General features: G+C 35.2%; 1 protein-coding gene across 2 annotated transcripts; it reads right to left on the bottom strand.

Annotated features, from left to right (window-relative positions):
- Positions 1-373: 373 nt before the first annotated feature.
- On the bottom strand, positions 374-7,911 carry LOC135087889 (uncharacterized). Of its 2 annotated transcripts, XM_063982731.1 has the most exons (5): positions 7,145-7,911; positions 6,910-7,025; positions 6,319-6,831; positions 3,242-3,501; positions 3,075-3,165 (listed from the first exon to the last, which is right to left on the bottom strand). In XM_063982731.1, exons 1-4 carry the CDS (start codon positions 7,470-7,472, stop codon positions 3,262-3,264), a joined length of 1,197 nt encoding a protein of 398 aa, XP_063838801.1. In that variant the 5' UTR covers positions 7,473-7,911; the 3' UTR covers positions 3,075-3,165; positions 3,242-3,261. The 2 variants fall into 2 exon arrangements, with proteins under 2 accessions (XP_063838802.1, XP_063838801.1); XM_063982732.1 differs by lacking the exon at positions 3,242-3,501 and having other exon boundaries at positions 374-3,165; positions 7,145-7,909.
- Between the last annotated feature and the right edge of the window lie 12,840 nt (positions 7,912-20,751).

Below are 20,751 nucleotides of genomic sequence, written 5' to 3'. Positions count from 1 at the left end.
AATTAATTAATATTGTGCTTTGGTTTAAAATTTTAATAACAACATTAAATATGGACAATTTAATTTGACTAGTTACATAACACTGATTTATTTTGTTATAGTCATAGGTTGTACCCGTCAAAAAAAAACCAAAAAAATTAATGAGTTAATAAAACATCTTAAGGAAAGTTATTTTACAGACATGAGTTCAGTATAGAGCGTAAAAAATACTAAAACCACAAAAAGTGTAAATGATGCGACTGTTCTTAATTAAATGCCTTAATTAAAATATGTACCATCGGCAACAGTGTTAACTATCCATTGCCTGTCATGTCGTCTCGTTCTATCGCAAAGAATCACCATTTGATGAGAGCGAGAGCAAAAACGGAAATGGATAGTTAATAGTGTGTCCGTGTGTACACAATACACATACAATTTAATGTTTCATGATAATAAAATGAGTGCGTTTTCTGCCTATGAATGTTAAAAAAAGCAATTTCAAGTAGATACTATATGGAAATTATTTCCTTGCATAATGATACCAACTATAAATACTGGATTACTTTCAATAATATTAAAGTAAGTGTGAAAGTGTAATATCTCTAGAAGATCTAAAATTCACAAGGCACATTTTTTCGAGCTAATTCATTTCATTGCATGTTTTGTATTGTACAGACATTAATATTCGGATTCCCTTTATTAGTATGGCCGTCTTAAGGCCATATACAGATACAACTGCATATAAACTAACGTAGATACAGGGTGTAAAAACAGCCAGATTATATTTCTCTAAAATATTTAAAAATCTGTAAAATGCACTTCACCAATTTTCCTCATATACTTTCTGATATAATTGCGAACGTACATAGCATGTAGAACATATAAAGTTTGCTTGAAACAAGTTGAGGTATCTACCTTTTCCCAGAGTTGTAAAAACATATAAAGAGTTTCATTATTAGTACTCAAATAATAGCTGTATACATAATTGAGAATAAGATGAACGTAAAAGGATTTCATAAAATGATTCATTAATGATGTCTTATCCTAATTATACATTTCCTTACAAAGTATTGTGTATCTATCAAGAGATCGAATAGGTTTAATTTCACTTTGCCAATAAAAAAAATTTGGTGATATAATAATAATATGATAGCATCTATTTAATAGCATATTAAAAGTGTTGAATTCATAAAATATACAGACTTAAATATTAGTAGAAATAAAACATTGTAAATGCCAAGTGAAAATAAACCTACTTCAATTGTTTGACAGAATTTCGTTATATTATTATGTACCAACCATAAAATATGTTCTTAAATCAAATAATAATATGTATGCTTGTACAGAAAATAAATTAATATAAAACATTTCAATAAACATTAATTAAGTCTAGTCATACCATAAATATGGCCACTTTCATCATATAAATATGAAACTACTTATAAGTTTTAATCTATTATATCTACTATTGCAATAATTAATAACTCTCAAAACATGCAATAAATAAAATCTTTGTTTTTTTAAAAGTCTTTTAAGTACTAAGTACACGGTTAATTTTACTACACCCATGTAAAATTATGAGCAAATATTTCACACATGACATGTAGGTAAGCACGTTAGCTATATTGTGTACATCGAAGTCAGCCAGTGCTTCCAAAGGATAATTAATTAGGTAGAGTTTATGTTTCCAATTAATTTCCTAATAGGTAGTCTAGTTACATACAATTATTAAGGAAATATTGTGTGATTCTCTAATAATGGCGTCATGCCTTCTGTCTTCTCTTACAAATCAATTCAGTAAAAAAACAATTTTATTAGTAAGGAATATCAGTCAGTACATAATAGTAATTGCCATAATTGATAAATAATTGAATGAGAACTTCGCACTTTGCTAGCACTGGCGTTTCGACGGGATATAATTTATTTTTATTTTCAACACAATTTAAGTATTAGTCCGCGCCAATAGATTTTAGTAATTTTGCAACTAAACTATACACGATGTCCCAAAAGTAGCAGAGGGCCTAAAAAGCATTGAACAAATCTTTAAGTCCATTTTAAAAAATCGCTAAAATTTCAAAATATCAAAGTTTTCACAGCACAGCACAGATTACCTAATAGTTACTACGTAAATATTAGGCTTGATTTCCATTTAGGCTGACGTCGTGAGTGACCGACGTTGGCGGCGCGTTGAATATTAATTAGTTCAATGAAGCAACGCTGTCGTTAGTTACATAGTAGTTACTGGTGTATGTTCGTACGCGCCGCAGACATGTCGGTCACCGACGTCAGCTTACGAGAAAATCAAGACTTTAGTCTTGTGTACGATGCGTCTTAGGCCCAGCTACCTCCGGTGTCAGTGTAATCAATGACACCGGAGGTAGCTGGGCCTAAGACGCTAACTTAAGGACCACCTGTATACATTGTATAAAATGTATAAAACTGAGACTGATCTGTCACAGTGATGACACGATTGTACCTCAACAAAAATAGATTATATTGCAATACTAAGGCTAAGCAGGTTTCGTGTCAACGTCGTTAATCGTACGTCCGTATTTAATGCAATATTACTAAAATCTATAGGGTAGACTAATTGCGACATTTTTAACAGCAGTTTCATAATAAATATGTTAAAATAAATATATGTTAAATCAATACTTACATTCATAGTTGAATTCTTATAATGGAAATTTTATAGTCTTATTCTAAATTCATTCATAATGTAAGTTTTTATGGACGGAATTATACAATTCATTTTATACATACTATGTACAAATGTAACTGGTAAATATTCTTAACAGCTAACAACTACTGAATACTTTGACTGGCTGAAAATAGTTTAATTTCAGCTAGTTACTTCAGTTTGATAATTTAAAATATTTTTTAAAAAATCTCTAAAATACTAAATATTGGACGGATATACAAAATTGTTTTATTATAATACATAATATGTATATGTAAAATATCTTCACAACTTTAATACAACTGAATACTTTGATTGGGGAGAGAAAAGAATTTTGCAATACCGGCTGGTGGTTTAGTTTGCAGATGTTCTTCTATAAATTGGCACGGACATACGTACTTTTCGCCGTGACGCCCTGGAACAGTGCTGCTGAGATTCAACCTGTTTTTGACGGCGTACGCACCCCATCGACCGATGTACCGAAAATATAGAAGCTCACCCCGTTCCTGCGGAAAGAAAGATTAGGTTACGAAAGTAGTTATGATACGTTTAGTTTATGTAAGAAAAAAGATTGAGACTTGCCAAACTTTGGGTCGGTTTGGTCAGTCGAGACCGCGCCGCCTGAGCCAGTCGTTGCAGAGCGGGCAACAGGCGCGGGTGTCTTTCGGCTCTTTGTTCCGTAATATCTCCTCAATGTACTGACAAGGGCAGAGCGCCTGTGTTAGGTGGCGCGGCGCCGCGGGGTTGCCGCCCTCCTCGTCTAGCGTCCAGTCGAGGCGGCGCCGCAAGTAGTCTTTGCCCCACCGCTGCAGGTACCGGAGGTACACTTGCTCTGCCATACCCTGCACATTCATATGCCTCGCTTACCCACTAAAACTACTCACACCGTTATTTCCTTAAATAAGGGTTAGTTAAGATTAAAGATTTATCATGCAATGCAAGCAATAAAATATATTATTATTTTTCTAGAAAAAAAAGAGGCTGACGAGATTCTTGCGCTGTGCTTCTTCTTAGCACTGGCCCATTTATTGTCCTGAAGCAGTGGTAGGGTTAATACTGGGACGTGTAAAAGTGCTTCTTAAAAGCCTACTTGCATAAATAAATGAGTTTTTCAGTTTCTTTTTGTAAAGTTAGAGATAGAAGTAGAGAGCAGATATAATAAGCAAATACATATTTGTTGTGACGTGCGTCTGCCTCCACTCCTCTCTCTCTACATAATTTGCCATATCCATATTTTTTACTAAAACCTATAAATTACTTGGTGCATTAATAGTAAAAATAAAATTGTTGCTCCAAAATGATTCAAAAGAAACAGAATTTACACAGAACTCGCGTAATTACACAGGGTGACTTGAACCGCCATCGCGCCATGCGCCATAGCAAATTCTCATGCCATGAAAAAAATACATTACTTATGTATCTCCTAAACTACAACTGTTTAGCTAGGTAAGGTCTAATAGTTTGCAAACAACTACCTCCTCTTGCATGGGAATTTGCTATGGCGGTTTGCAGTCACCCTATATTATGAGTATAAAATAAAATACCCTATATCTGATACCTTATGGAATCATAGGGTATTAATGAAATTAATCAAATTAATGAACTTAGTTTCAAATCTTCTAATTTCCTTTAAACCGCCTCTGTGGTCTAGTGGTTAGACCACCTGCTTCAGACGCAGAGGTCCCGGGTTCGATTCCCAGTGGGAGCAGATTTTTCTGTTCGGTTTGGTTGGTGGTAGGGCTTGTTCTAAGTCCGCCTGGCTAGCTACCACCATCTTACCTAAGTCTGTCGCCATAACAACAATGTTAACAGCATTGTTGTGTTCCGGCAGTTAGAGGTAAGATAGCCAGTTCCTCCGTGGTTGAGGATTCCGGGTGAAGCTCGCTTCCACCTTCGGCCTGATCGTCACTTACCATCAGGTGAGATACAGGCCAAGAGCTTCCTCGTTGTGGATAAAAAAAAAAAAAAAAAAAAAAACATACATGAAATTAATTAAACGGCCGTCCGTTTGGTGTTGTGGTTCGTAACGGACTACAATAATAGCGAGGTCGCGGGTTCGATCCCCGCACAGTACAAATATCTATCTAAATAATATGTACGTATTTAAAAAAATATTTAAGTATGTTTGGGACTAAAGGCGCAGTTTAAAATGTCCAAAGATATTTATTTATTCATTATTTTATTTACCCAAAATAACTAGATTTTTTATAATATACTTACAGGGTGTTTGGCGGAAGGTTAGACAAACTTCGTAGGTGTTTAGGTAAGGTCATTTTAAGAATAAAAGTTCGCCCATTTCACCCTGAGTGAGCTACTTTTTTTATTGATATTTTTGTTTTAATTTATTTTTTTCCGAAATTTGACCTAAAAACTGCTTCAATTTTTTTTCTCGCGTGTTTTCAACCGCTTTTTTTATTTGTATTAATATCGAATATGTCTTAAATCAAATGAAATAAATTTCAGACCCAGATAATGATTGGATAGCTAGTTACGAGCCGCCAAAGTTTAACAAAAGTAAAAACCACGATAAAAAATTCAACATAGAATTTGATTAAAAAAAAAAAAAAGTTGATAATGGATTGCCAAAGATCTTAAAAACATCTCTAGCTTCTCTTCTTTCTAATGATACATCACATGTAGTAATTAGATACTGAAATTTGACAAAAATTCAAAGTTTAGGGAAGAAAATGGAATAATAATACAAAAATAATCCAATCATCATCTGGACCTTAAATTTATTTTATTTGATTAAAGATATATTCGATATTAATATCAAATAAAAAAAGCGGTTGAAAACACGCGAGAAAAAAAATTGAAACAGTTTTCAAGTCAACAGAAAAATTTAATAAAAACAAAAATATCAATTAAAAAAAAGTAGCTTACTTAGGGTCAAATGGGCGAACTCGTATTCTTAAAATAACCTTACCTATACACCCACGAAGTTTGTCTAACCTTCTGCCAAACACCCTGTATTTATTTACTTAAACACTTAAAGGTGAATTTTATTTTTGCCAAAGTACCTAACGTTTTTGTGTTAATTTTTTTATTCCCAGTCACAGAAGTGGAATTACACATAAAATCATGCATACAAACAAATCCAGTCACCTAGTTTAACACTTCTGGCACACAACTGGCAAAATTACAGCTATTCCATACTATTTGAACGTCAGCACATTGCGTCTGACAATATCAAAACATTATGACACTCTCATGACTCCCTGACTCATGCCAGTTGTGTGTCAAGCATCGGTTTAAGGTAAGTATAATGTGGTATTATGATAATAATGATTGTGATGAATTTAATTCCCAAGAAAACCATGACATATTTATATTGTGTCAATAGATTAGTGTTCCAATGGTTAGGTTTTATGAAAATGTACATTATTTGTGTCAGTAGATATTAGCATGAGAATGTAAAGGATATGGCAAACATATTATTTTCTATCATTTTTACTGAGTTAAGCGGCAGTTCTATTTCAATGGAGTCCTAGTATACCGACAGATTTAATTCAATAATGCCTACTTAAGACTAAATTATTAAAATAAAATAATGAATGAGAAAACTTTTGTGTATCATCAATAACTTAATAAGTAAGTTTTGGTGAAACTTAACAAAGAAACCTATAAAAAGGTAAATTAAATTTTGTGTGAATACATACCTGTCTTCTTGATAGCCTTGTGGATTGACTTCCTTGTATAACTATATCATTAGCAGAAACATCAAGCCTTTGCTCCCAGCCTTGCATTATAGTCTTACCCTCTTCACTCTCAATAAATTGCTGTATATGAGCAATACAAGGCCCAGAATCAAAATATATAAAGCAAAGATTAACTTTGTGACATGATATTTTACCTCTATCATCCAAAGTAAGAATAAGTTTGTGTTTGTTGAGCAACTTATTAACACTTGATAAACATTGTTCTAGGCCCTTTGAAAGTCGTAACTTGATCCACATACATAAAAATATGGCAGCTGCATTAAGTATTAACCATAATACTCCAAGGGAAAATAAAGTTAAACCTGTTAGACCTGAGAACAATAGAGCTAAGAGTACAAGAAATGCAAGGCTGATCCAACACATAAGGACTCGCTTGTAGCATATATTGTATAGGGTAAAACGGGCATCATTCACTAGTAACTCCATAGCATGGACATATTCTTCTACGGTTAGCTGAAATAAAAGATATGCTTATAATACTTACATCAACCAAACACAGGATTATATTAGGTAAAGAAAAATAAAACTTACAGTGAGCCCTTGAGCCATCAATTCTTCAGGTACCAACTCAGGACGGAAATGGGCAGCAGTTATCCAGGGCCATTTTGAGTTAACAGGTAAAAGTGTTACTATTATGTCACCATTGGCTATAATGATATGAAAACCATCAATCAACAAAAGACAATGTAATAGTATTTGTCTTAGAGTATTTTTTGTAAATTTGTGATAAGTAGGTATATCACGATGAAAATAATTTAATACTTACTAAAACCATGACGTATGTTAACGAACTCTACGTTTTTCGACAAAGTACCCTGCGTTGCAGTTTCCGTGTTTCTGTCTCCACGTTCTAAGTTTACGTGCACAGTCTCTGTGGTCAAGACTGCTGGAGGTTGGGTAGCACATTTAGTGGAAGTGGTAGCTGCGACATCGGTTTCTTCTACATCAACTTGTGTTTCACCTCCTAGGGGATTGCTTGTTTGCCCCGTTTCCTCGTCAAATTTCACCCAACCATGTCGTGTCTTGTCACGATTTACATTACCATTGGCTTCATTTGCTTCTGGCAATTTACTATGTGCATCTATTTCACTCATTTTCAAATAACAACTAATTAATATTTAATTTCTCGCTCAACTTTCCAATCAGAATTTTTCGTCCGTGTGAGTGATTAATCACAGACAATTTTTTTAATTTATGTCACATTGTGTCACATGTCAACAGTGTCAGTTGGAACCAAAGATACTTCTTCTTCTTCTTTTTTGATGTTGGCAATACATGTGGAGGCCAACTTGATTTGTGCCATTTTCAAATTTCAAGTCAAGTGAGACGAGTTACAAAATGGGACAAGTGGGATGGGACTTCATACATATGGACTACTTGAGAGAATCCGAAGAATCATACTGCCCAGGGCCTCGATTGCGCTAATTTTTAACGTCTCCAATTCATTGGTGCTTCTTCTCCAGTTGCGCTCCGTTTTTCATTCCAGCTGAGGTGCAAATTCGGTATCGCGGTCGGTAAAGTTCACGCGCAAATGCGCAAACAAAGACGAAACAACGGATTTAATACTTTCCAATAAAAGTCCGAACACCTTGTTTTTTCACTAAAACACAGCAAATGTTAGTGAAGGCGTTTGACTCGAGTTTGAGGAAAAGTAACTTTCTTCTTTCTTTCAGCTTTTACACAAAGATGCAGTTACGTTTTGTTTTCGTTTTATCTAGCTGTCAAAGCGACACCGCGATACGAATTTGTGATTTTCGTTCGTCGTCTCAAGCAGCGGTTCCCGAATGGTGGTCCGCGGAACCCTGGGGTTCCGTGGAAAGGCCCCAAGGGTTCCGTAAAAAATATTATCCCACGTTTCGTGACCGACGTTGTTCGCTCGCACCGACTTGTTTACGCACAAGGGAGGGGCAGGGCGTGCGGGCGGAGTAGTACGGGGGTTCCGCTAGGAAAAGTATAATCAATTAGGGTTCCTTGGCAAAATAAAATTGGGAAACCCTGGTCTAAAGCCTGGTCCGTGAGCACGTAGAATCCCGTCCAATGACCCCAAGCTACCCATCCCTATCGCTCGCGCGTAATTATGTTGCTGTCGCGACTGTGCGACGGGCGCCAGCAGTGAGTGTGCGAGCGATAGGGATGGGTAGCTTGGGGTCATTGGACGGGATTCTACGTGCTCACGGACCAGGCTTTAGTCACGTTGTAGTTGAAAATATTTAGCGCAATCGGGGCACTGTTTCATTTGCCCACACTCATTCATGTTTACGAACACTTGTTAATAATCCTCCATTATTACACATTAATAGTCGTCAAACGTGTAGGGTGGGTAGTCGAACAGTGAACCAACCAGATACGCTGAACCACCGCCATATTTCAAAAAGTATGACGTTGCCAGTTCCACCGAACGAGTCACTACGTGTCTCGTGGATGCCCTTCCCCTCTCCCGTAGGGCGCCGGCGACTGTGGCTAAGGTGTGACGTGTGGCTGCGAATTCTTTGTTTCTCGACGACAAAAGATAGTTTTTTTAGTTATGCTTTACGATTTTTGTATATTTTGCTATTTATATTAAGTACGAAATCTATTTGGTATCAAAATTATTGTAGTTTTATCTGTATAATGAGCACATTCCGTGATGACCATTCCGCGTACTTCTTATTGTTTGTGAACTCATAAGTTGAATAGTGTATGTTTTGAACAGTGAACCAGGTTTTCAAAGTACACAGTGAACCGGTTGACTGTTTTTTTATTTAACCACCAAACGGTTGATTAATTACCTAAAGCCTTTCAGAGGCAATTTTCAGTTATTTTTGTTTAAAGAAGGATTTTTCTTTTCAATTGTGTCTTGTGTTATTTTTGTTTTCTGTGATTTTTTAAATGAAGACTGTTTGTTTACCACCAAAAAGGTTGATTATTGATTACTTGAAGGCTTTATTAGACAATGTTTAGTTATTTTTGTTAAAAGAAGCATTTTTCTTTTCATTTGGGTTTTTTGTGAGTTTCGTTGTTATTTTTGGATTCTGTGATTTTTTATGAAGACTGTTTGTTGAAATAATCATTTTTATTTCCATTTGATTTTTGTGTTGTAAAAATAAAAGCTGATTATCTAAAATTATGTTGTTTATTTTCCAAAATCATAATTTTTACTCGTAATTAACTTTATGGTTCACTGTTGAAATATGGGTGGTTCAGTGAAAACTACCCGTAGTACACAGTGAGCCAAATTTCATTTTTTTTTAAAACCTAATTTAAGTTACCTTTTTATTGCTGAGGCTAATTTTAAGCCTAAAAATTAGAAACCTTATTAAATTACCTGACTGATAAGACCATAATGACATTTCTAGCTTCATTTTCCAGCTAATTAGAGCATTTAGAAAAAAGGCCGGTTCACTGTTCAACGATGCACCCTACCTATTATTTTTTCCTTTAGATTCTTACGTAATAAATATTAAACAAGGGGGAGGGGGCAATGACATATACTATAAAAACATCTTAGGGAGGGGCAGTGGCGGCGTAGCATGGGTTGGCACATGGTTGGCACCCGGGGCGATCTGATTTCATTGAACATGCAATAAAATGTATATCGTTAAAAATAGAAATAAAATAACAATTCATACCTACATACTCGTATGATGAAAACTGCCTAGGTTGGTGGGCACTTACAGCTCTCGTTCATAGTCAAGCTTGTAGTAATAGTAGTAGGTACTTGATCTAAAACAAAACCAGTGGATAAATAAGATAAGTGGGAAAAAAAACAGTGGATAGATCTTGAACAAGGGACGACTAGAAAAGAGGACCATCCCAACAGAACAGCCTAATCATTTACCAACTGTCAAACCACACATGTAATGCAATAAATGATTTGATTTGATTTAATCTGAGGTGGAATTGTGTAAAGCAATCGTTATAATTTGACAGTTCATAACGTACGATTATTCTGTCAAACGCTTTGTATAACTGACTTTATCGTACGTTATGAACTGTCAAATGATTACGATTGCTTTACACAATTCCACCTCTGGTTTACTGACAGCTCCAAGATGGCCTTGGGAACGGGAGCGGGCGTCTACTGTAAACACTTCGAACACAGTGAACGCTTAAGGAGGTTTGCTACAGTGTTTCAAGCTGAATTCTATGCTATTATTATGTGTGCATTAAAGAACGGGTGTAAAAAACGCAATATTTACATCCTGAGCCACAGCCAGGCAGCACTCAAACAAAGCGAACGAATGGACGAACAAACTCGGAAGGCATGTCAAAGTTTCCCTGATGTGGGATACCTGGGCATGCAGGGATCGAATGCAATGAAAGAGCCGACAGTCTAGCGAGACAAGGGTCAGAGACGATACCTATTGGGTCAGAACTGATAGGTACCTTTATCTAAAAGCATAATATGGCCATATATTATGCAAGAAGCACAGGGCTGAATGGGAAAGCTTCAACGATATGAGCCTCACCAAATCATTCCTAAAGGGAAATAGAGGGTCATGGAGAAAACTCATTAAGCGGAAATAAAAGGTAAGCCCAAGCAATTACGGGTACGCAAACTGGGCATTATGGAACGAACCACATGTCCCACAAAATGGGCCTGACAACAGAAGACAGCTCTCGAGCATGTGGAATACATGTGGGGTCCATGAAACACTTATACCTACTGTAAGGATGGGTCTAGTCTACTTGGTTCAGCATATCCGGCATCAGAAGACTATTAGGTGGTTTTCACTCAGACGCTTAATTCACTTAACTAGGATAGGATTTTGAGGATAGGATAGGATTTTTTTGGATGATAGGGAATAAAAAAGGGAGCATAAAAATCCTAATGGGTCGCTGTGAACTACGCTTAGGTATGGTCCAGTGGGTAGACACTTCTCATACAAAGACTAGTCTCTATATGTAGCAATTGATATACAACCTTATCCCTTAGCAATAAAGTGCATTTTGGATTGATTTCACTATAGCAGGGGAACCCGCGGATCAATACCACCATACTAAAAATAATTGTTTAGTGTCCTTATGTTGGTAGTATTGTTAGTTTGACAAATGAAAAAAAATGTCTGTCAATTGAGTTTGAGTTTTTAAAACCGGCGAATTGATTCGTGTGAAGTTATTTTCTCAGATTTGGTGCAATATTACTGTAAATAAACTTTTCTGTCGTTTACGTTGAGTTGATTAAGTTCCTCCGTATCGGGCGTGATAAAGTTTGCTGTTCAGTGTTATGTTTTTTGTGAGATAGAGACTCTTTTAAATAAGCTGTGTTTCAACTTCTACAGAAGTTTAAACTCTTATTTACTTTTCTGTTTAATGGGTATGTTATCTACTTACTTGACATATTAGATCTATTACAAATCTATTTTTCATTAAAAACAACCCTATGTGATGAAAATGTAAATGTACTTTCAAAACTGGTAAATGCATGAACCAGGGCATTGACACTGGTTGGAGAGAAATTATAGGCTTTGTTTAATTAATACCTATTTCATTTTAGGCTTCTACTGATAATGGAGAGTAGAAACAACAAGAAGTGCGTTATTTGTAATAAGAGGCGAAGTCGTGGTGGATCACCCTTACTTTTGAGTAGGTTTCCTCTGGATTCTGACCGGTAAGTTTCTAATAACACTCATTTATTACAAGATAATTTTACTGATTGTGTAAACTTAAAGGCTGGGATTAATATTTTTAATCATACAGTAAATAACCATAACCAATTTTTAATTTCAGTATTTTGTTTCGTACTCTGTAAATGAATTGCATAACAATACTAAAAGAAATTAGTTGATGAATAAATTTCAGTTTGTTATTCTTTTTCTTTTCTAATAGGTATTTCTTATTTCAGTTGTCGAAGGTGGGTTAAAAATGCTGGCATAGAAGACTTAGCATATGTACCTATTGAAAAGTTACACCAACTTAAGTTTGTTTGTGGTGGGCACTTCACTCCTGAATCCTTCAATGCCAAAGGAACTCGGCTGAAGAACTCAGCTATTCCAACACTGGAATTGAGCAATCCCATCTTGCCAGATGAAGTTTTGACAGAGTTTCCTCTTCATGTAAAAGACTCCAATAAAGAAAACCTCAAGACAGGTATGATGATGACTTCAATTATTTTTTTTAAATTTAATTTACTATCTATCAATTTTTCTGAATTATTTAGATGTCTTAATTAATTTTCTTTGGTTTCCAAAACAAACCAACCGAATGCAATTTAACAAGGTTCTTTCTTTGTAACCACAAACATGTGTTGTATGCTAACACTGTGTAGGTTTGTTGTCGACACGAAAAGAAGAAGAAAAATAATATATAATTTCAATTATTAATTATATCTATACTTTGTTACAGTTCTTTATGATCATTCATATTGCATTCCAAAGAAGTCAAATCCAGTTGAACGAGGTATGTTTATCTAAAATTATACTAATAATATAAAAAGGAAATATTTAATTGTTTGTTTGTATTTGATCGGCTCCGTAACTCGAAGCCAAGATAGCCTAAAGTGCGGGTTAGAACCCCACAGCTTGAATATTGTAGTAAACCCACTCGTAACACAATTTAGCTTAGAATGAGGTGTTGAGTTAGAGGGACTTTAGTAATTTGTGTAATACAAATTCTTCAAAAAAAGTACCGGACCAATTTGAAAAATTTTAGGCAATCTACATTAATTAGCCAGGTCAGCTAGTTTAATAATATTTATAAGCTAGTAATTTTTAATGTGAGCAAGACATGTACCTAGACTGATTGTACCCTAAAGTTGGGTAAGAACATGACATTTTATTACCCAATTCACATTTCATTATCTGCTTTCAGTTCCCCTTACAACTACAACCAAACAACTAAATTCAACATGTTTGGGAGCTGTGGATATACCAGATTCTGGTATTTCTGCGAAAACAACTTTTGAACCTCTTCCTTCTACTTCCAATGCACCAGAACATAATATGACCTATAAACCCATTGCTCATGGTAAGTGTACAAACTAATTATTTACCTTCTAAAATATGCCTTCCCTCAAACTAAAGAATGCCACCCTGGATGCGTTCTGCAGTCTGCAGTCAGGTCAAAATGAACTTATATGTACAACATTCTAGGTTTCTGTACATTTTATATTAATGCGATTTGACCGTGCGGATACGAACAAAGAACGCAAAGCACACGTGACTGATTGCCTTATCACGACCACTTACAGATTGTCTTGACATACCCGCAGAACGCATCCAGAATGCAGAACATTAAAACCTCTAAATGCCTTTAATTTAATATTATGTCATTGTTATTGAAGGTGGGCCCACGCTTCATATTTTATGAGAAGAGCTATCATTATCCTGTCTTTGCATTTTTTTAAAACTTGATAATGATTGATTGATTTGGAAATAATATGTTTCATAAAACAACTAATTTGCATATTTATAATATTTCAGATGATAAAAACATTTGCCATCAAGATGCACAGGCAGAAATATTAGTCCACAGTTATAAAAGACCTAAGAAAAACATTGAAATGAAAGGTAAGATAAAACATACCTAATTTAAAAAACTAAGTAAAATTGCTGATTAATTAACCAATATTCAATTCAATTTGCTTTAATGTTGTTTTTTTACTAATGGAAATGTTTTTATTATTATTACAGACACTTCATCAACATTTACAATTAAAGAGAAGAGGCTTTGGCGACAGTTACAAAATGCAAAAAAAACAATAAGGAATATAGCGAAGTCAAGAGTGAATTTAGACAAGTTAGATTCGGAAGTGCTGACATCGTTAGTAAAGGATGTAGTGCAGAATAACAAAAAAAAGTCACAAGGAAAAAGGTGGACTTTAGCCAACAAAATATATGCTTTGGCTATATTTAAACGGTCCCCTAAAGCATACCGCTATATGCAAAAGCTGTTTACGCTACCAAGCACTAAAACGCTCCAAAGGATTTTAAAAAATATACCAATGGAGCCTGGTATAAATAAAAATATAATTGATATGTTAGAGGCAAAAGCATCAAGTATGCCAAAGGAAAATAAATATTGCTCGTTAATATTTGACGAGATGGCGTTAAAGAAACGGATAATTTATAACGAAATTGCTGATAAAGTGGATGGCTACGTGGATTATGGAGAGGGCGAGAACATGGGACGAGAAAAGAAAATTGCAGACCATGCGTTAGTGTTTATGATACAGGGTGCTAAACATAAATACAAACAATATATTGCGCACTATTTTGTGGAAGGCACAATATCAACAGCAAAACTGGCAAAAATTATATCGGACATCATCAAAAAATTAAAAGAAATCGGATTTGTGGTTCTAACAACAGTTTGTGATCAGGGATCTACAAATATAGGAGCTCTTAACATGTTAAAAAGAAACTGTGGACAAGGCATAGATAGCAACTTTTTCTCTGTAAATAATGACAAAATTTTTATAATCTATGACATCCCTCACTTGTTCAAATCATTACGAAACAATTTCTTTAAAAGTGGAAATATGTCTTTCGATGGAAAAATTGCACAATGGAGGCATTTGGTAGTTGCAGAAGAACACAACAGAAATTTTTTAAATTTTAAAAAACTGAATAGTACCATTGTAAATCCAACATTCAAAACTAAGATGAGGGTGAAGTATGCTGCGCATGCTCTGAGTAATACCGTGGCAGCTATTTTAAAAATGATGGCATGGAAAGAAGTTTCTGATTGCAATGATACAGCATTTGTGATTGAACAGTTAGATAAACTATTTGATTGTACAAATGGTCCATCATCTTTAAATGACGTAAAGAAAGGGATCCGGGAAAATGTTTCCACATCAAGTAATCACATTGAGTCTTGGACCTTTTATACTGATAAGTTAAAAACCATAAAATTTATAACAGCAGAAAACACGATACTAAAAAATGTTAAATGCGTAAAGGGATATCAAATATCTATCAAATCCTTAAACGATATTTGGGAAAAGTTAAAGAATGAAGGGTTTAAATATATGAACCTTAGACAGTTTAACCAAGACTCTCTGGAAAACTTATTTGGAATCATTAGGCAACACAGTGTAACCAATAGAAATCCCACTATCACGCACTTTACTGCAGCGCTTAAAACAAGCATGGTTACTGGGCTGAAAGTGCCTCATAGCAGAAGTGCTAATTGTGAAGCAGACAACAATAAACATATGCTGGAATATAAAGACATTTTAAAAACTAATTTAAAAACAACAGAAATAAAAATTAATGTTCAAGATTCCACAGACACTGAATTTTATCCTGTGTTGTCTATCCCGGACCCTGAAAACTTAGAACAGCCCATTGAAAATTTGTGTAGCCTTGAAAACCAACCAGTAGTATATGTAAGCGGGTATTTAGCTGCCAAACTATTACAGAACAGTTCTTGTTTAATTTGTGAAGAGTGTTTGAGCGTGAAAACTCCTGTTGACAATGATTTGTATGCATATATATCTCTTCGCGAATGGTGGCATGATAAAAAAAGTCTCGTTTATCCAACAATTCAATTATGTACCACCGTAAATGAAGCTAAACAATTTTATCATGACCATATTGCCGACCAGATATATATGGAAAATGTTGGAAAATTCATTTTCTTAATGTTGAGTACAAATTGTAATTTTAGTTGGTTTAAATGTCAACAACATAATAAAGAAATTTATGATAAGATGTTTAAAATATTAAGTTACCTTTTTCTAAGAAAAAGTTGTAAAATCATTAATGACAGCTTCATAAAAAGTGAAAACAATTTTGCTGACAAAAGTAAAAAAGCACAGCAACAAAGCATTGAAAAGTAATCTTGAGGCTGAGGTTCGATCAGCTGATAAGAAAATTAAAGATGTTTATAAATAAAAATCCTATTTTTTCTTAGAAAAAGTTGTGAAAATAAAAGTTTACAAAATTATCATTTCTGTACTTTGTTATAATATTCAATAATTCCTCATGCCTACAACTGCTATGTCATGTTCAATACTTATTGTAATATACCTATTTTATTTCGAAATAAATAATTTACGTTACAAAACTTCGTTTTACTTACACATAGTATAAAATAAAAATAGTAATCATTAAAATATTGAAGGTTCCTATACTAGATATCGATATGCAATTACAACCCTAGCAAAGTATCGATAATCGATAAGTTATTACGAACGTCACTAATACTGTCAGAAAATAAGGCATTATGTTGGTAGCTCCGCCTGCAGTTTGTGCGGTTGGTAAAGATTTGCGGGTCGTTCTCTAAAATGCATATGTGTGCGTGAGCTCAAAAAATATCTATGGAGTGCCGTCTCTTACTCTTTTATGCTCTTTGGTATGGTCCTACATAAGAAACCCAGACAGCTTTGTATCAGCATTGGCTACTAGCAGTATATCAAGGGGTTCGCGTATGTATAGGATGCAAGCAACAGACTCAGTCTTCTCTTTACCCGACTGGTTGGGGGTGGACCAGAGTCGATAACAACATGGAGCCTAGATGGACCGATTTGCACGTAGCTGCCGAATGTTGACTGGAAATGGTGAGATGCTTAGGTTTTATTAATCTAAGGTGAGATGTAAGTGCAAGAAGTAGTGCAGAAGCTGGTGCTGTCTGAAAAAACAACTAAAAATTGCTAAAATGGTCACAGGCCACAGCCGTAGCCATTGTGCTAAAAATATCTCCCGTATTATGATTATCAATCCTCACTTTCATCACACTTACCTTTCCGTTAAATCAATCACTAGTAATAGTATGTAGAAATAAGTGTTAGTTAAAAAAAAAAAAAAAAAAAAAAACATACGGGTCGAATTGAGAACCTCCTCCTTTTTTGAAGTCGGTTGAAAAATAATAATAATCATTAGACGTTTAGACAAATTCAAGTTCTTTATTTAGTGCTTTCCACTTATGATATTTTCAATATTAAAATGTATTTAAGCTATTTTCAACCTTAAATGTCACACATAGAGTTCAAAATTAATTGAAGAAAAAATACAAATCATGGTATATTGATGAGCCAGCAACTCTCTTAGGCTCGTTGCTTAAATTTTGAGGTTGAGAGCCATCTGCGCTCACCTATTGTCCGGTGAAGCTGAAAAAGCCGCTCACGGCTATCAGCATAGTCCGTCCGGAAAAAAAAAATCTAAATAAATTCTAAAATAATGATCCGTACTTGCTTATGAACCAAATACATAGTATGAATTCATGGATAAATTTTTTTCCCGATACGCAGTAAAATTCGCGCGCTGCGTCCTGAAGAAAAATTTTTTTTTCACCTACTTTTTGCGAAAAAAAAAACCATACTACGGGATATATTTATAATTCTGATAAATGTAGCTTTCAGGACATATTTTTTTTATTAGAATATATCCAGTGGTTTAATAGTAAACGACGTTTATTTAAAAAAATACATTTTGGATTTTGTGAATTTTGCTCAATATTTCTATTTTTTTGTATGAAAAGGCAAAAAGTTTATTCTAGAAATAAATTTGCCATCCTTTAATTATCCAAAAATGATACCACACTTGCCCTAATACCCATAGTTTTGAAGATATGGGCTTTAAAGTGAACCAAGGCAGAAGGAAACTTGCCCCCCTCCCCCTGCTACCACCGGGGGGGCTCCCGATGTCTACCGACGCGACGGAAATCTACTCAGGAGCACCCAAAGAACCACTGTTGCAAAAATGAGCCTTCTATACCAAAGTGGAGGGGTTCTTGCACTAAATTCCCTACTATACATTGTCATTGCTGCTGTCTACATTCTCATCACCATTCTCATTGCTTTCACTATTTTGAAATATTGCCTATAGACATGCAAGTCCAGTTTGGAAAAATAATAACTATTTGGATGTGATAGATTCGACCCTTAGATCTTCCCTTGAAAAAATTCTAAATTTGCAATTCCTGGTTACAAGCCACACTCCCTATTCGGCTTGGTCTCAGATCATAGAACAATAAAATTCCTTTTTATGATCTGAGGGCTTGGTGGTATCGGCATACGCAAAATTTCTAGTGTTGCTCTTGCCTTTCTTTCGTCCGCTTGCAGTACTCTTCCCCTCGTAAAAACATTTTTTAACAGTACTTTTTTAGATGAAATCTGTACCTAAGGCGGAAGAATCTTGGAAAAGTCTCTGTCCTAGTGAGGACGTCACAATGGAATGTCATCATCAAAAACTCTGGGACGCTCCACTAGCGAAAGAGACTTTTAAGCATGTTTTTCAAAATTCTATCAGTAACACTAACAAAGCTAGGATCCTAGCAGTTTCTTGTCTCCGGTCACTGGCTGAATGCACTTTCCTCCAAAAATCTCGGCACCTTTTTCGACAACGATTCTTTCCGGGTGTGTGTGGGTGGGCTTACGCCTCGGAGCACCAATCTGTGTACCCCATACGTGCCCCTGTGGCAAAGAGGTGGACCAATTCGGTCACCACGGTCTCTGTTGCCAGCAAAGTGCTGGTCGTCTTGCCCGACATGCTGCTCTCAACGACGCCACCAGGAGAGCCCTTGCCAGCATCAACGTTCCTTCCACGTTAGAACCACGTGGATTGGTCCATGATGATGGCAAGAGACCTGACGGTCTCACTCTGGTTCCCTGGGAACGGGGACGGGCTTTAGTTTGGGACGTAACATCGATACATTAGCCCCTTCCCACCTTAGGGAATCAGTTGCTTAAGCTGAGGCTGCAGCGGAGTCGGCTGAATTAGCCAAACAGCGCAAATATGAGTCACTTTCTAATGATTACATATTTGCGCCTTTTGGTGTCGAGACCTTCAGACCCTGGGGACCGCCGAATGCTAAATTACTGTTTCGGACCATTTCCCCTAAATTAAAATTTCGGAAAATTTAAATGCTGGCTCTTTCCTTGCACAAAGGCTTAGTATTGCTATCCAGCAAGGAAATGCAGCCACCATCCTCGCCTCTTTGCCTCACGGACACACTTTTTATTTTTGAGTAGTAAATAAGTTTATTTTTTTTTGTTAAGAGTTAATTTTCCGTTAGTTTTAAAAATTTCTGTTTATTGTGAACTAACTTTTGCCCGCGGCTTCACCTGCGTGAAATTTAGATTGCCATAGATCGTTTATTATAGCCTAATTATGTTATTCTGGGTTATTACAGCTGTTGGGCTTGGGTCTGCCTCGGTATTGCAGTGCGTCGAAGATGTTTGCACAAGCCCGTACCACAGAATGTATCACGGTAAAACCATAAAGTTAATATTCCTTCGGAATATTAACTTTATGGGTAAAACGCGCTAACAAAGTCAAAGACGAAACAAGATATTATACAGGGTGTTTGGCGCATCGTGTGCCAAAATGATTTGGCGGATAGAATGGGTCATTTCCTATATTTTCAGCCCCCATAACACGTTCCATGCCAGGCGGCTACTTTTAAATTAATTTTTTTAGTAATTTCACCAAAATACCCAAATCGCATCATTTAATTTCGATTAAAAAAAAACTACTAGGCGCAGCCCTAAAGTAAATATTTTGTTTTGACGTGCATTAATGTAGGGTTGCATCAAATCTAAATTTACTGGCAAATATCATCTAGTTTTTTTAAAATTCAGCTTTGAAGTTTTCAGAAAAGTTAAAAACGGACTGAACATTTAAGTTTACATGGGTATAATTTTCTTTTTTAAAAGAGATAGCGATCTTCGGATTTTATCAAAACTTCTTTAGTCTATCCTCATTCAAACGGTATACTAATCTTGTTTAAATAATAACAACAACTTCACAAATTACTTAAATTAGTGCATTGACTCTACTCGGACTGATTTGCGAAATTTGTGTTTATAGCCCCTTTATGTGTGAATAGCACGTTTAACACCTACAGGTAAAAATTATTTATCTTATGCAATGTAAAAACCTTTTCCCAATCGTTTTTCAATGTGGATTTCTTGAATTTAAAGACGAAAATAATTATTTTGATCGTTTATTAATTACTACAAATTTTGTTCAAAATGGCCTCGGCAACGTATACACTCACGACATCCACATTGAAAAACGATAGTGAAAAGGTTTTTACATTGCATAAGATAAATAATTTTTACCTGTTAGGTGGTCTACGTGCTATTCACACAAAAAGGAGCTATAAACACAAATTTCGCAAATCAGTCCGAGTAGAGTCAATGCACTAATTTAAGGAATTTGTGAAGTTGTTGTTATTATTTAAACAAGATTAGTATACCGTTGGAATGAGGATAGACTAGAGAAGTTTTGATAAAATCCGAAGATCGCTATCTCTTTTAAAAAAAAAATTATGCCCTTGTAAACTTAAATGTTCAGTCCATTTTTAACTTTTCGGAAAACTTCAAAGCTGAATTTTAAAAAAACTAGATGATATTTGCCAATAAATTTAGATTTGATGCAACCCTACATTAATGCACGTCAAAACAAAATATTTACTTTAGGGCTGCGCCTAGTAGTTTTTTTTGAA

This window comes from Ostrinia nubilalis, chromosome 3 (genome assembly GCF_963855985.1).
Source record: "Ostrinia nubilalis chromosome 3, ilOstNubi1.1, whole genome shotgun sequence".
Taxonomy (NCBI): domain Eukaryota; kingdom Metazoa; phylum Arthropoda; class Insecta; order Lepidoptera; family Crambidae; genus Ostrinia; species Ostrinia nubilalis.
This window is presented reverse-complemented; position numbering and strand designations above follow the sequence as displayed.

Coding starts and splice junctions, on each gene's coding strand:
- LOC135087889 (XM_063982731.1), bottom strand. CDS start 7,472: ATGAGTGAAATAGATGCACATAGTAAATTGCCAGAAGCAAATGAAGCC. Junction 7,026..7,144: donor TAACATACGTCATGGTTTTA/GTAAGTATTAAA, acceptor ATATCATTATAG/CCAATGGTGACATAATAGTA. Junction 3,502..6,318: donor CAAGGCTATCAAGAAGACAG/GTATGTATTCAC, acceptor ATGAATGTGCAG/GGTATGGCAGAGCAAGTGTA.